This window comes from Periplaneta americana, chromosome 10, assembly GCF_040183065.1.
Source record: "Periplaneta americana isolate PAMFEO1 chromosome 10, P.americana_PAMFEO1_priV1, whole genome shotgun sequence".
Lineage (NCBI taxonomy): Eukaryota > Metazoa > Arthropoda > Insecta > Blattodea > Blattidae > Periplaneta > Periplaneta americana.
In genome coordinates, this window is record NC_091126.1 from 31,006,809 (window position 1) to 31,024,433 (window position 17,625).

Here is a 17,625-nt window from a genome sequence, read left to right on the forward strand (position 1 = left end):
ACAAAATAAGGCATGTGGTGGGGACTAATATCTCGTCCACAAACCACCTGAGTCAAAAACGGACCTCATTCTGCGCGGCATGAAGTCCACAAGATTATTGAACAGGTCTAAATTCATGGCCACCTCCTCCCACGCATCTAGAACTCTGTCCCAAAATTCATCAGCTGCCCGAAAAGGTGGCTGTTCTGCCCAATTAGAGCATAGGATCCGTTTGACTGTAGCCAACAAATTTTCAATCGGATTCATATCTGGTGATTTTGCAGGCCAGTCGACCAGGTCGACATCAGGTCTCCTCGTAAACCATCATTGAATCCGGTTGGCCTGTGTACAGGGTGATTATTCTGCTGGAAGAAAAGAGTTCCCTTCTGGATATCATTCCCGGGCGGAAGGGATCAGTACATTTGGCAAAATGTGTTCGTAATATTCTGTCGTAAACAGACAGTGGATGCGTTCGAGAAGTCCTACCCCATGGTATGACATCCAACCCCAACACGCGACGCTCACGCGACCCGACCTGTTAAGTCGTCCCACGAAGCGTTCATCGTATCGGTGGCCAACCAAACGATAAACTAGAGCAGGACCATCGTTGCTATTTACCTCGTCGAAGTTCTGTCGGAGAGTAGCATACGCTAGACGGTCCACGGCATCCTCCATTGTCAAATGTTGTCTCCTCACAGGTCGACGACACCGTATGCCACGCTCTCTATTGTCTCTCTGCCATCTACAAGCGTAATGATGAGACAGAACGTTTTATTAACAGACAGGAGTATTGCTTCGAAGAGAGAGGGAGGTTTATTATTTATTAGGGTTTGAGCATATTCTAAGATATGTCGCCGCATAAACATAGCTTTGCGAGACGTATGTGATGGCAAATTTGCAATTCAGGCGTTCAGAAGTCAACATGATTAACTCCTTTTCCAAAGATTTTGAGATATTCAAGGTTAAAGTTAAGTGTGTGAGTGAAGTGGGGTTTAAAAAGGGCGCGTCAGCATCTATGGCTATTTACGCCCTTATCTAAAATTCCTTACAGAACAGAGACATAATACAATAATCAGAATGCTTAAAAGAACTAAAAAACGTCACGATTAAAACGAGGTACACAAATGGAGTTTCAACAGGATGATGCATAAAACTCATTAAAATCTCAGACCTTAACTAGTATTTAAAGAGACAATAAAATAACAATACAAATGCTACTACAAATAAATTATCTGGCGTATTTCTAAAATACTCAGATGTAAAAGGTCCGAATGTCAAGTTTGTTAAAAAACTTATATACTAAATAACAAATGTAACCTCCGGATGTAAAGGGTCCGGAGGACAGGAAAACGGGTCAATAAAAAAACTAAATCACCCTGTCAAGTCCAGTACTCGATAAAAATCTCAGGACTGCATTTGTACAATTAAAATCATTTCCAAGAGCGTCACGAAGAGTCGGCCGAATTCCATATTGCCGACGGACACGGTCATATTTTTTACAATACAATAAAAAATGTTCTTGTGCTGAAACTCGCCACGTAGCAGATGGCCATGTGTCAGATGACAGTGGCCAATCCTCAACCGGATGAGTAAAACTTCTTCGTGTCGTGACGCTCTTGTGGACGAATCCCAAACTCGAACAGTATTCTTTATTCTTCGTAATTTTTTTTCCTCTTGTGCAGACCATTCTCCTTCCCATTGCCACCATATTCTATATTTCAAATAATTTTGTAAGTCTTGCCACCTCTCGCGCCAATATACCAGAGTGCCATTCGTAGCACCATCTTTGGCTGCAGCATCTGCCGCCTCATTCCCAGGAATTCCGACATGGCCAGGAATCCATACTACTCCAATCTCGCAATTAGAGCTTAGGAGTGTGTGGAACAGCTGCTGAGTTCTTAACACAAGGGGATCATCTGAATAGAGAGACTGCAAAGACTGAATGGCACTTAAAGAGTCGGAGCAGATTAGATATCTGCCCCGAGGTATATTCGCTTAGTTTATATTTAAATATCTGTCCATTTGCAACGAAGGAGCAACCAACACAATCATTTACTCGGGATCCGTCAGTAAAAACTAAAGAATAATTTGGAAAACATGATAAAAGTTCACTAAAACGAAGTCTATAAACAAAAGCTGATGTAAAATTCTTAAAACTTTGGCTCAGGCTTACATCAAACATGGGGCGTCGCATAATCCACGGTGGAGTGGTTGTGTATTCTAGTGTGCGAACGGATGTTAGACGGACGTCCAGCTCAGAAAGCAGTTCACGAAATCGCATACCTGCTGGACGAGGTCTCCGTAGATTTTCACTGTATCGGCCGTAAAGAGACGAATGATGGAAAGAGTCGAAAGAATTGTGCTCAGGCTGCGAGCGGAGCTTAACCGCATATTAGCACAACAGAACATTACGTCGCCGATACAGTGATGGTTCCCCCGCTTCACAATACAGGCTCTCTATGCGGCTCGTTCGGAAGGCCCCTGTAGCGAGTCGTATCCCATGATGATGGATAATGTCTAAGAGACATAGCTTCGACTTATTTGCTGAGCCATAAATAAAACACACATAATCCAGCTTTGAACGGATAAGGGCACGATAGAGACGTAAAAGCACTATGCGGTCTGCACCCCAGCGAACCCCTGACAAAAGGCGTAAAATATTTAGGGACTTTTCACAACGCCTTCTTAAATCGCGTATATGCGCCTCCCAAAGTCAAAGATAAGGCCCAAAAATCTTGCAGTGTCTGCATATTGCAATTCCACTCCATTAAGGCGCAGTTCAGGATGTAGATGTAGTCCACGTTGGTTGTAAAAGTGGACACACTGCGTCTTCTGAGTGGAGAATTTAAACCCATTGCGTAGAGCCCATTCTGATAGTACGTTGATGACCAGTTGCAACTGTCGACCGATAGATGGATGATATCGGGAGCTGTAAAATAGACTGAAGTCATCAACGTAGATATCGGGAGCTGTAAAATAGACTGAAGTCATCAACGTAGATATCGGGAGCTGTAAAATAGACTGAAGTCATCAACGTATAGGAGAGAAGATACTCGGCCACCCACACAGTGGGCAATACCACTGATCGCAATGCAGAAAAGAAGAACGCTTAATACAGAACCCTGCGGAACGCCATTTTCTTGGAGATGTTCGTTAGAAAGTGTGGTGCCTACTCGAACTCGGAAATACCGCTCTGCCATAAACTTCGCAATAAATGTTGGTAGACTGCCACGAAGTCCCCAATCATGCAGGGTTTGCATAATTCCATAACGCCATGCGGTATCGTAAGCCTTTTCTAGATCAAAGAAGACCGCTACAAGATGTTCCTTCTTGAGGAAAGCATCTCTAAAGGCGGTCTCTAGCCGAACAAGATGATCTGCGGCTGATCGGTGCTTACGAAAACCACATTGGATATTAGATAATCGGTTTTCCGATTTGAGTACCCACATCAGGCGTTTGCTTATCAGTCTTTCCATAACCTTACATACACAGCTGGTAAGAGAAATTGGTCTGTAGCTTCCAGACAAAAAAGAAGGATCCTTTCCCGGTTTCTGGACAGGGATAACTATGGCGGAACGCCAAGAAGATGGAAATATTCCCTCAGTCCAGATTCTGTTGTACATAGTCAACAGGAAGGATTTACCAGCTGGTGGTAATGTTGAAGCATGCGGTTATGGATATTATCAGGGCCAGGGGAGGTTTCAGGGGATGTGTCTAGTACCGCCTCCAGCTCCTCGGATGTGAACGGTGTATTGTAATGTTCTGTGTTATCAGATATGAAGTTCAGGTTTCGTATTTCTGCAGCATCTTTGATTTTTAAAAATTCCGGGCCATAATTTCTCGAGCTGCTTATCTGTGCAAATGTGTTCGCAAATATGTCAACAATTTCTACGGGACTGGTGGTCATGACGCCATTGTTCAGAAGGCCCGGAATTACAGAACTACGTTTCCCCATTATTCGACGGACTTTGTCCCATACGATGTTAGCTGGGACGTTCTTTTTCAATGAATTGACGTAGTTTGTCCAGGACGTCTTCTCAGCATCGCACACAGTGCGACGAGCCTTGGCTCGAAGACGTTTAAACTGGACAAAATTTTCTTGGGTCGGATGGCGCTCAAATTGACCTAAGGCATGTTTGCGGTCTCGGATTATCTCTGCAGGCATCTGTCCACCAAGGGACAGAGAAGCGTTTTGGCCTGCAGGAAGACCGGGGGATTGATAACTCTGCCGATTGAATTACCACATTTGTAAAGTGATCTAGTATGGAGTCCACACTTTCATGCCCTACATCATCGAACGATATGGACTGCGAGAATCCGACCCAGTCCACCTTTTTAATAACCCAGTTTGGCGAGCGAGATTCCGCAGGACGTAGAGCGGAAAGACGCATTCGGATAGGGTAGTGGTCACTACCATGTAGGTCATGTATCACACACCATTCCAAATGCGTGGACAAAACTGGGCTACAAATGGAGATATCTATCATAGAGAAAGTACCGTAAGCCAAAGATAGATGGGTTGCTTCCCTGGAATTCAGAGTAACAAGATTAAAACGGGTACATAACTCTGCTATTTTATTTCCTCTGTCATCATCAGAATTGGAGCCCCAAGAGTGGTGGGATGCATTGAAATCCCCTACTAACAGATATGGAGCAGGTACCTGCGTCAGAATATCTTCTATTTCATTTACTGTGAAAGGTGTATTAGGGGGTATATACACACAAATTATAGAAAACTCAATATTCGGTAAATTTATTGTGGCAGCTATGCACTGGTGAGGAGTGGTAACATTGATGACAGAGGAAAAGATACTTTGGTTGAGTAGAAGAGCACAGCCTCCGTTGGTATGGATACCGGCAAAATGGTCATACCGGTGAACATAGTATCCCGAGATATTCAGGGAGTTTTCAGGTCGGAGGTGTGTCTCCTGAAGACATAAAATAGCAGGGTTCTCTTGATAGATTAACTGTTGTAGTTCTGCGTATCTGCTGCGTACACCGTTCACGTTCCATTGCATAATATCAATCATCTCGAGGAGCTATATCATGATGGTGGCTTTACTGGAGATTTCCTTTTCTGCTCTTTTCTATGACTTTGTACCTTAGATTGCGACAGCTTAATTTTCGATTGTGGTGACTCGCTTTCAGCACGTCGCCCTCCAGATCCAGATCTCGATCGAGTACGAGATCGAGAGCGGTTCTAGATTTCTCATCCCGACGAGGCGTGCGACGTCGTGACGTCCTCACAGACGCCGAATCTGTCTGGGATGTCATAGCGACTATTTTTTTGGCTTATAGGGCCTTATTTCAAGACCACAGCTGTCGTCCGAGTAGTCAGTCTGAGTGCCCGCGTCAGCAAATGTCTGGGTTGCGGTCTCTGTTCGCTTCCCAAGTAGATCTTCAAGAGGAGGCGTTTGAGTTCCCATATTTACACCCTCCGATGCCTTTTGCAATACTGAAGAATACGATTTTTGTCGGCGTTTCTTTTCGTCTTCAAGAATACGTTTACGCGCCTCGAAGAAGGTAATATTGTCTCTTACCCGGAGTTCTTGAATTGTCTTCTCTGTGATATATTTCGAGCAGTCTTTAGAATTTGAGCTATGGTCCCCATCACAGTTGACACAGTGTACGGCGTTGGGACATGGGGAATCCCCATGGTCACCACTGCCGCACTTCGCACATTTGATGTTGTTCCTGCACCGTTTCTGCGTATGTCCGAACCTTTGGCACCTAAAGCACCGCATTGGGTTCGGCACATACGCTCGGACAGGGACACGCTCATACCCAACAAATATATACTCAGGTAGGACAGATGTTTCAAAGGTCAAGAACACAGTGCTGAGGGGATACGTCCGTCCGTCCGTCCCGCTTACGTAACAAACGATAAGATTTGGACACGGACTGTTCCGCGAGCTCTTGTTGTATCTCGTCGTCAGACAAGCCGTCCAGAGCATCTGTGTGTACCACTCCCCGCGTGGTATTCAGCGAGGACTGTCTTTCTACCTTTATAGAGTAAGACCCTAGCAACTTCGCCTTCAGTAGCGTTTCACTTTGTTTCGGAGACAATGTCTCAACCAGTAAGCTGCTGTTGCGAAGTCTAGTTGCGTTCTTGACCTTCCCCACAAGACTGTCGAGTGCGCATATCACATAGAAGGGGCTAATATTCTTCATTGTCTTTTCTGTTCCCTCTAGTGTGATACTAATGAATTTCGGAGGCGGCATTTTTACGTTTATCTTTACATTGTCCGTGTCCGTAGCAGTATTTGTTTCCTGACCACCAGTCGTATTATGTCTCTGATCTTGTTTTCTTTTCTTCGGAGGAGGAGAGGATGAGCGCGTAGAAGTCATTTTGAAACTGGCCGCCCCTACGGAACCGTCGGCGTCAGCCTGCCACCGGGGGGGGGGCGGAAGAAAAAGACACCAAAAAAGTCTTCTCGGTCTGTGCCGGCCGTGGGGACCCCCCACAGCCCGATTCCAAGCAACCCACTTCATGCAAGTTACCCTTCAAACTGGTCATTACACACCTAATGGCAAGTCTTACACCAGAGGCGTGTCGCAGTTTTATGCCCCTACCACGGGAATAATCGCCCGTGGCTCCCCACACTACACTGAACACAACCGCCAGACTACTTCGGCTAACTCCGACCTACCCTCCCAAAGCTGGAGCAATCCGAGATCGCACGCAGCTTCAGGGGACTTGTGGTTGATTACACTGCGACACCCATACGTCAGCGGTAACACGTCGGAGCGATATATCCGCGAGCAGAGTCGGTCACCCGGACGTTTAAGTCGCTCCGGGCCACCATTGGGGTTCTACGTGAGTGTACATGACTACTGGTCCGGGCTCCGCACCTAGACTTGCATATAGAGGCAGTATGAAGGGTCCACTATTACTTCGTTGCTGGGCGCCCTGTCGGGCCACACAAGTTGGAAGTCGCGCTCGAAACCATGGGACAGGACCACGGAGATAGGAAAGATCCCCGCTGGTGAGACGGGAGTTATAAACCTAAGAAGCTTAACCTAATAATAGATATAAGAATTAGAAGGTGAAGAAGAATGAAGCCTCATCAGGCATTCTTAACAAATCCCGTCATGGTAACTGACGTGGCAAAAACTAACAGCGGGATGGAGAGGTGAAAATGGCTGTGATGATGTGGTGGGCGTTCCGCATGCAATGGTGGCCGGCGAGGAGAAATACAGCGATGAAAAAGATGACAGAATGACAAGGGCTGGGTGGTGATAAGGCGATTAATGTCCGAAAAGAAAAGCACGAGAGCCACCATTGCATCCCCCGGTCACCAACTTGGCGGAACCCACCTCGACCGGAGGTTAAAGTTAAACACAAACTATTAATTCTGTGATGTAGTCGAGAAGAATACTGCAGTCTGTGGAATTTTTACTGAACTATGGAGAAAATCACATTGATCACTGAAAGTATGGTCAATTTAATACGTTGCCAACTTATAAACTCTGAAATAACCATAAGTGGAGTTAATCATGTTGACTTCTGAACGCCTCAATTAAAAAAGTGTGTGTGTAGAATAGTATATAATGCTTAGAAATATTAGCATGACGACAAAGGAATTTTATTCCTTGTAATGCCCCATTTTGATTATTGCGATTCCTTGCTAACTAATGTAAGTTCGCTCTTAGATGAGAGACTACAACGTGTTCATAATGTGTACATACGATTCATCTGCAATATTCGTAAATTTGACCATATAACAACTTCCCTCCAGTTACTTTCATGGGTGCGTCTGAAGGAACGAAGAACAATACATTCACTGTCTCTTCTGTTTAGAATCATGCATACTTCTACTCCGAATTATCTGTTATCGCGCTTTCAATTTCTTACAACTCTTCGAAACCGACATCAAGCACTTCTTTCTATCCCTCATCATAGAACGTCTGTATACTCATCTTCCTATACTGTAGAAATACCTCGACTCTGGAATTCGTTACCTAATGACGTCAGGGACTGCCGGACTTTATCACAATTCAAAATTAAATTGGAAAATTTTGTCTTAGTTAATGTTTTTAGGTATTGCTAGAAGTATTGATTTGTGTTTTTTTTCTTTTTCTTTTTTAATCTATATTAAAATTGTAAGCTTCTTATTTATGTTAGTTAATTAGTTAGGATACAATTAATTGTGATACTTAATCATTCATTTAAAGTTTGTGTGACTGCAACCTGTGTATATTTTTGTGTGGCTTTACTCTGTTTATAGTGCTTATCTCTCTCTCTCTCTCTCTCTCTCTCTCTATTTCTTGTGTAACTTTACTTTGTATATAGTGTATTTTTTATGCTTATTTCTATTATTGTATTTGTATTCCTGGTGTTGTGGAAGAGAAGGCCTAATGGCCTTAACTACACCAGAATAAATAAATAAATATCTATATATATATATATATATATATATATATATATATATATATATATATATATAAACAAATAAATAAAATATGACCCTATAGCTTACTCAGCTTCTAACAAAAATGGTTACCAAAGGCATTTCCTTGGGGATAAAGGCGGCATCCCTACTGTCATTAATGCCGATTTTCTGTGAATGTGAAAGCTTTAACCTCCCCCACTCTGAGGACTTATTTGGCCTGTAATGGGATTGTCTTTACCAATATTTTTCACGAAGCATATAAGCTGACTGCCAATATGAGGAAAGAGATCACATGGAATAATATTCTTAGTGTCATTTGAATAACTCTGTTTAATATTAAATGTAATTTCTTGCGAGGCTGGTACCAACCGCACTAGATTAGATACCTGAAAGAAACATGAAAAGAAACAGTATTTACACGTTATCCAAAGAATGCGATATTTTAAATCTTAACCGGAGAATGACATTTCGTGTAACACGAAGTACTAGATATAGAAAGGCTGTTTCATTATCAAATGGCACATGTATGACAATATCTAAGTCCACTCTTAACTCACTTTAAACTGTGTCACAGATACTACATATCGAAGTTTCTCAAGAAAGAAAAATTATCAGAAGTTTTATTATGCGAGCGGGTTAATATATTGGATAATGGTGAACTATAGCTTGCATAGTACTGATTATGTTTATAATAAAGATTTTATAAAACATGGACTTTTCAAATTCCAAGAGACTTGTGTCCGATAAATGCACACAATTTTATCTCGTGACAGCCACCGCCGTACCTAAGTCGGCTAAGGCGCTTGCCTACCGATCTGGAGTTGCGTTCGGGCGCGGGTTCGATTCCCATTTGGGCTGATTACCTGGTTGGGGTTTTTTCCGAAGTCTTCCCCAAAAGTAAGGGGAATGTCAGGTAATCTATGGCGGATCCTCGGTCTCATCTCGCTATCACCTATCTCATCGACGCTAAATTACTTAGTAGTTGATACAGTGTCTTTACATACCCAACTTAAAATAGCTATGGGACTGAAGCCGGATGGTCTATGGCGAGTCCTCCGCATCAACCCCTTTGATTTAATTACCCCCCTATGATGTGATTACCTGGTTGGATTTTTCCGAGGTTTTTCCCAACCAAAAGGCAAATGCCTGGTAATATTTTGGCGAATCCTCGGACCTCACCTCATCTCACTACATATCGCCAAAATATTGTAAAAAATTGCACAAAACTGTAAAAATTGTAGAAAATTACTAAATTGTAAAACTGTAAAAATTAGTAAAAATTGTAATTGTAATATTGTAAAATTTTGACTTGTTCCACATCTTAAAGCTTCATTGCTCATTAAAGATCTATGGAATAAAATAATGAATGAATGAATGAATGAATGAATGAATGGATGAATGGATGGATGGATGGATGGATGGATGGATGGATGAATGAATGAATGAATGAATGAATGAATGAATGAATGAATGAATGAATGGAAGATCAGTCCTGTTCGAACATGGTTTATGGCAATTTGCAACCTCTATACTACCTACTTATAGCAGCAGACTCTATTTATTATAATGGGCATGCCGAAAGAAGACAATATATAATTTCTCATTACATTTTACGCTTCATTAGTATTCTGCTTTACAATTAATGTAGTAATTAAATTATAATTAAGGAAGTTTTTCAGAAATATCTGGAAAATCGGCACCATTTCCGGTATACAGGGTGATTCAGGAAGTTGTCCCCCGGTGTATGAAGGTGATTCCTCAGGTTATTTAGATAAAAAAGTGGGCAATCTCATCCTATACGCTGCCCAAAGCTACAACGTAAATCAAATTATGCATGTATGCATGGCAACCAACACTGCGCTACTTAGCGATGAGAAAAAGTCTGCAATCATGTATTTGAAAAGTCAATACACTGTACCTGTATGAAATCGTGGGCGTAGATTACAGACAGAACACCGGAGTCGCATTGGTACTATGCGTCCAGCTCCGGAAGCAAGTTCGGCAAAGGACCTGTCGTAAAAACATTATTACCCGAGTTCGATGCTCGTATATATGTAATTCCTTCGAACATGTACGAGTACGAGAGAATTGCAAATAATCGCAAAATTAGAAAATACAACAATCCAATGAGAGGACAGGAATTGGATTGAGAGCACAGAGAGAGGACTGAGAAGACATAGTCACTGAGAAGACAATGAGGACTCAGAGGACAGAAAGTGGACTGGTAGGACAAAGAGTGTAATGACAGGACAGAGATTGAACTAAGATCACATAGAGCGGACTGAGAAGACATAGTGTCTGAGAGGACAATGAGGACTCAGAGGACAGAAAGTAGACTGGTAGGACGAAGAGTGTAATGACAGGACAGAGATTGAACTGAGATCACATAGAGCAGACTGAGATGACATAGTGACTGAGAGGACAATGAGGACGCAGAGGACAGAAAGTAGACTGGAAGGACGAAGAGTGTAATGAGAGGACAGAGATTGAACTGAGATCCCATAGAGAGGACTGAGAAGACATAGTGACTGAGAGGACAATGAGGACTCAGAGGACAGAAAGTAGACTGGTAGGACGAAGAGTGTAATGACAGGACAGAGATTGAACTGAGATCACATAGAGTGGACTGAGAAGACACAGTGACTGAGAGGGCAATGAGGACTCAGAGGACAGAAAGTAGACTGGTTGGACGAAGAGTGTAATGACAGGACAGAGATTGAACTGAGATCACATAGAGCGGACTGAGAAGACATAGTGACTGAGAGGACAATGAGGACTCTGGGGACAGAAAGTAGAACGGTTGGACGAAGAATGTAATGACAGGACAGAGATGGAACTGAGATCACATAGAGCGGACTGAGAAGACATAGTGACTGAGAGGACAATGAGGACTCAGAGGACAGAAAGTAGACTCGTAGGACGAAGAGTGTAATGACAGGACAGAAATTGAACTGAGATCACATAGAGTGGACTGAGAAGACACAGTGACTGAGAGGGCAATGAGGACTCAGAGGACAGAAAGTAGACTGGTTGGACGAAGAGTGTAATGACAGGACAGAGATTGAACTGAGATCACATAGAGCGGACTGAGAAGACATAGTGACTGAGAGGACAATGAGGACTCAGGGGACAGAAAGTAGACCGGTTGGACGAAGAATGTAATGACAGGACAGAGATGGAACTGAGATCACATAGAGCGGACTGAGAAGACATAGTGACTGAGAGGACAATGAGGACTCAGAGGACAGAAAGTAGACTCGTAGGACGAAGAGTGTAATGACAGGACAGAAATTGAACTGAGATCACATAGAGTGGACTGAGAAGACATAGTGACTGAGAGGACAATGAGGACTCAGAGGACAGAAAGTAGACTGGTTGGACAAAGAGTGTAATGACAGGAAAGAGATTGAACTGAGATCACATAGAGCGGACTGAGAAGACATAGTGACTGAGAGGACAATGAGGACTCAGGGGACAGAAGGTAGACTGGTTGGACGAAGAGTGTAATGACAGGACAGAGATGGAACTGAGATCACATAGAGCGGACTGAGATGACATAGTGACTGAGAGGACTCAGAGGAAAGAAAGTAGACTGGTAGGACGAAGAGTGTAATGGGAGGACAGAGATTGAACTGAGATCACATAGAGCGGACTGAGAAGACATAGTGACTGAGAGGACAATAGGACTCAGAGGACAGAGAGTAGACTGGTAGGACGAAGATTGTAATGACAGGACAGAGATTGAACTGAGATCACATAGAGTGGACTGAGAAGACATAGTGACTGAGAGGACAATGAGGAATCAGAGGAAAGAAAGTAGACTCGTAGGACGAAGAGTGTAATGACAGGACAGAGATTGAACTGAGATCACACAGAGCGGACTGAGAAGACATAGTGACTGAGAGGACAATGAGGACTCAGAGGACAGAAAGTAGACTGGTAGGACGAAGAGTGTAATGACAGGACAGAGATTGAACTGAGATCACATAGAGCGGACTGAGAAGACAAAGTGATTGAGAGGACAATGAGCACTCAGAGGACAGAAAGTAGACTGGCTGGACGAAGAGTGTAATGACAGGACATAGTTTGAACTGAGATCACATAGAGTGGACTGAGAAGACTGAGAGTGCACTGAGAGGCAGAGACTGGACAGAGGGCGCAAAGATTGAACTGGTAGGACAGAGAGCGTAGTGACAGGAAAGACATTGGACAGAGAGCACATAGAGCGGATTGAGAAGACAAAGAGTAATCTGAGAGGACAGACAGAGGACTCGTAGGACAGAGAGTGTAATGACAGGTCAGACATTGGACTGAGAGCACATAGAGTGGACTGAGAAGACACAGTGACTGAGAGGACAATGAGGACTCAGAGGAGAGAAAGTAGCCTGGTAGGACGAAGAGTGTAATGACAGGACAGAGATTGAACTGAGATCACATAGAGCGGACTGAGAAGACATAGTGACTGAGAGGACAATGAGGACTCAGAGGACAGAAAGTAGACTAGATGGACGAAGAGTGTAATGACAGGACAGAGATTGAACTGAGATCACATAGAGTGGACTGAGAAGACATAGTGACTGCGAGGACAATGAGGACTCAGAGGACAGAAAGTAGACTGGTTGGACGAAAAGTGTAATGACAGGACAGATTTTGAACTGAGATCACATAGAGCGGACTGAGAAGACATAGTGACTGAGAGGACAATGTGGACTAAGGGGACAGAAAGTAGACTAGTAGGACGAAGAGTGCAATGACAGGACAGAGATTCAACTGAGATCACATAGAGCGGACTGAGAAGACATAGTGACTGAGAGGACAATGAGGACTCAGAGGAGAGAAAGTAGAATGGCTGGACGAAGAGTGTAATGACAGGAAAGAGATTGAACTGAGATCACATAGAGTGGACTGAGAAGACTGAGAGTGGACTGAGAGGCAGAGACTGGACTGAGAGCGCAAAGACTGGACTGGAAGGAAAGAGAGGGTAGTGACAGGAAAGACATTGGACTTAGAGCACACAGACTGGATTGAGAAAACAAAGAGTAAACTGAGAGGACAGACAGAGGACTGGTAGGACAGAGAGTGTAGTGACGGACAGACATTGGACTGAGAGCACGTTGAGTGGACTGAGAAGACATAGTGACTGAGAGGACAATGAGGACTCAGAGGAAATAAAGTAGACTGGTAAGACGAAGAGTGTAATGACAGGACAGAGATTGAACTTAGTTCACATTGAGCGATCTGAGAAGACATAGTGACTGAGAGGACAATGAGGACTCAGGAGACAGAAAGTAGACTGGTAGGACGAAAAGTGTAATGACAGGACAGAGATTGAACTGAGATCACATACAGTGGACTGAGAAGACATAGTGACTGAGAGGAAAATGAGGACTCAGAGGACAGAAAGTAGACTGGTTGGACGAAGAGTGTAATGACAGGACAGAGATTGAACTGAGATCACATGGAGCGGACTGAGAGGACATAGTGACTGAGAGGACAATGGGAACTCAGAGGACAGAAAGTAGACTCGTTGGACGAAGAGTGTAATGTCAGGACAGAGATTGAACAGAGATCGCATAGAGTGGACTGAGAAGACATAGTGACTGTGAGGACAATAAAGACTCAGAGGACAGAAAGTAGACTGGTAGGACGAAGAGTGTAAGGAAACGACAGAGATTGAACTGAGATCACATAGAGTGGACTGAGAAGACATTGTGACTGAGAGGACAGTGAGGACTCAGAGGAAAGAATGTAGACCGGTTGGACGAAGAGTGTAATGACAGGACAGAGATTGAACTGAGATCACATAGAGCGGACTGAGAAGTCATAGTGACTGAGAGGACAATGAGGACTCAGAGGAAACTAAGTAGACTAGTTGTACGAAGAGTGTAATGACAGGACAGAGATTGAACTGAGATCACATAGAGTGGACTGAGAAGACATAGTGACTGAGAGGACAATGAGGACTCAGAGGACAGAAAGTAGACTGGTTGGACGAAGAGTGTAATGACAGCATAGATTTTGAACTGAGATCACATAGAGCGCACTGAGAAAACATAGTGACTGAGAGGACAATGAGGAATGAGGGGACAGAAAGTAGACTAGTAGGACGAAGAGTGTAATGACAGGAAGAGATTGAACTGAGATCACATAGAGTGGACTGAGAACACTGAGAGTGGACTGAGAGGCTGAGACTGGACTGAGAGCGCAAAGACTGGACTGGAAGGACAGAGAGTGTAGTGACAGGAAAGACATTGGACTTAGAGCACATAGAGTGGATTGAGAAGACAAAGAGTAAACTGAGAGGACAAACAGAGGACTGGTAGGACAGAGAGTGTAGTGACGGACAGACATTGGACTGAGAGCACATAGAGTGGACTGAGAAGACATAGTGACTGAGAGGACAATGAGGACTCAGAGGAAAGGAAGTAGACTGGTAAGACGAAGAGTGTAATGACAGGACAGAGATTGAACTAGGTTCACATTGAGCGATCTGAGAAGATATAGTGACTGAGAAGACAATGAGGCCTCAGAGGACAGCAAGTAGACTGGTAGGACGAAGAATGTATTGACAGGACAGAGATTGAACTGAGATCACATAGAGCGGACTGAGAAGACGTAGTGACTGAAAGGACAATGAGGACTCAGAGGAGAGAATGTAAACTGTTTGGACGAATAGTGTAATGACAGGACAGAGATTCAACTGAGATCACATAGAACGGACTGAGAAGACATAGTGACTGAGAGGACAATGAGGACTCAGAGGACAGAAAGTAGACTGGTAGGTTGAAGAGTGTAATAACAGGACAGATATAGAACTGAGATCACATAGAGCGGACTGAGAAGACATAATGACTTAGAGGACAATGAGGACTCAGAGGACAGAAAGTAGACTGGTTGGACGAAGAGTGTAATGACAGGACAGAGATTGATCTGAGATCACATAGAGCGGACTGAGAAGACATAGAGACAGAGAGGACAATGAGGACTCAGAGGACAGATATTAAACTGGTAGGACGAAGAGTGTAATGACAGGACAGAGATTCAACTGAGATCACATAGAGCGGACTGAGAAGACACAGTGACAGAGAGGACAATGAGGACTCAGAGGGCAGAAAGTAGACTGGTTGGACGAAGAGTGTAATGACAGGACAGAGATTGAACTGAGATCACATAGAGCGGACTGAGAAGTCATAGTGACTGAGAGGACAATGAGGACTCAGGGGACAGAAAGTAGACTGGTAGGACGAAGAGTGTAGTGACAGGACAGAGATTGAACTGAGTTCACATTGAGCGGACTGAGAATTCATAGTGACTGAGAGGACAATGAGGACTCACGGGACAGAAAGTAGACTGGTAGGACGAAGAGTGTATTGACAGGACAGAGATTGAACTGAGATCACATAGAGCGGACTGAGAAGACATAGTGACTGAGAGGACAATGAGGACTCAGAGGACAGAAAGTAGACTGGCTGGACGAAGAGTGTAATGACAGGACAGAGATTTGAACCGAGATCACATAGATTGGACTGAGAAGACTCAGAGTTGACTGAATTTCAGACCCTGGACTGAGAGCGCAAAGAATGGATTGGTAGGACAGAGAGGTTAGTGACATGAAAGACATTGGACTGAGAGCACATAGAGTGGACTGTGCAGACATAGTGACTGAGAGGACCATGAGGACTCAGAGGACAGAAAATAGACTGGTAGGACGAAGAGTGTAATGACAGGAGAGAGATTGAACTGAGATCACATAGAGCGGACTCAGAAGAATGAGAGTGGACTGAGAGGCAGAGATTGGACTGAGACCGCAAAGACTGCACTGGTAGGACAGAGAGGGTAGTGACTGGAAAGACATTGGACTGAGAGCACATAGAGTGGGCTGAGAAGACATAGTGACTGAGAGGACAATGAGGACTCAGAGGAAAGAAAGTATACTCGTAGGACGAAGAGTGTAATAACAGGACAGAGATAGAACTGAGATCGCATAGAGCGGACTGAGAAGACATAGTGACTGAGAGGACAATGAGGACTCAGAGGACAGAAAGTAGACAGGTTGGACGAAGGGTGTATTGAGAGGACAGAGATTGAACTGAGATAACATAGAGCGGACTGAGAAGATATAGTGACTGAGAGGACAATGAGGACTCAGAGGACAGAAAGTATACTCGTAGGACGATGAGCGTAATGGCAGGACAAGGATTGAATTAAGATCACATAGAGTGGACTCAGAAGGCATAGTGACTGAGAGGACAATGGGGACTCAGAGGACAGAAAGTAGACTGGTTGGACGAAGAGAGTAATGACAGGACAGAGATTGAATTGAGATCACATAGAGCGGACTGAGAAGTCATAGTGACTGAGAGGACAATGAGGACTCAGGGGACAGAAAGTAGACTGGTAGGACGATGAGTGTAATCACAGGACAGAGATTGAACTGAGATCACATAGAGCGGACTGAGAAGTCATAGTGACTGAGAGGACAATGAGGACTCACGGGACAGAAAGTAGACTGGTAGGACGAAGAGTGTATTGACAGGACAGAGATTGAACTGTTATCACATAAAGCGGACTGAGGAGACATAGTGACTGAGAGGACAATGAGGACTCAGAGGACAGAAAGTAAACTGGCTGGACGAAGAGTGTTATGTCAGGACAGAGATTGAACCGAGATCACATAAAGTGGACTGAGAAGACTGAGAGTTGTCTGAATTTCAGATCCTGGACTGAGAGCGCAAAGAATGGGCTGGTACTACAGAGAGGTTAGTGACATGAAAGACGTTGGACTGAGAGCACATAGAGTGGATTGAGAAGACAAAGAGTAAACTGAGAGGACAGACAGTGGTCTGGTAGGACAGAGAGTGTAGTGACAGGACAGACTTTGGACTGAGAGCACATAGAGTGGACTGAGAAGACATAGTGACTGAGAGGACAATGAGGACTCAGAGGACAGAAAATAGACTGGTAGGACGAAGAGTGTAATGACAGGACAGAGATTGAACTGAGATCACATAGAGTGGACTGAGAAGACATTGTGACTGAAAGGACAATGAGGACTCAGAAGACAGAAAGTAGACTGGTTGGACGAAGAGTGTAATGAGAGGACAGAGATTGAACTGATATCACATAGAGCGGACTGAGAAGACTTAGTGACTGGGAGGACAATGAGGACTCAGGGGACAGAAAGTAGACTGGTAGGACGAAGAGTGTAATGACAGGACAGAGATTGAACTGAGATCACATAGAGTGTACTGAG

The 17,625-nt window shown here is 44.0% G+C and overlaps 1 protein-coding gene across 1 annotated transcript in view; it reads right to left on the bottom strand.

The window, feature by feature from the left end:
* Positions 1-608: 608 nt before the first annotated feature.
* Ptp69D (Protein tyrosine phosphatase 69D) overlaps positions 609-17,625 on the bottom strand; it is a 194,057-nt gene continuing 177,040 nt past the window's right edge. Inside the window, exon 26 of the mRNA XM_069837085.1 lies at positions 609-721. Within this exon, the coding sequence (XP_069693186.1) occupies positions 704-721 (18 nt within the window). The 3' untranslated portion in view covers positions 609-703. The remainder of the gene's footprint in view (positions 722-17,625) is intronic.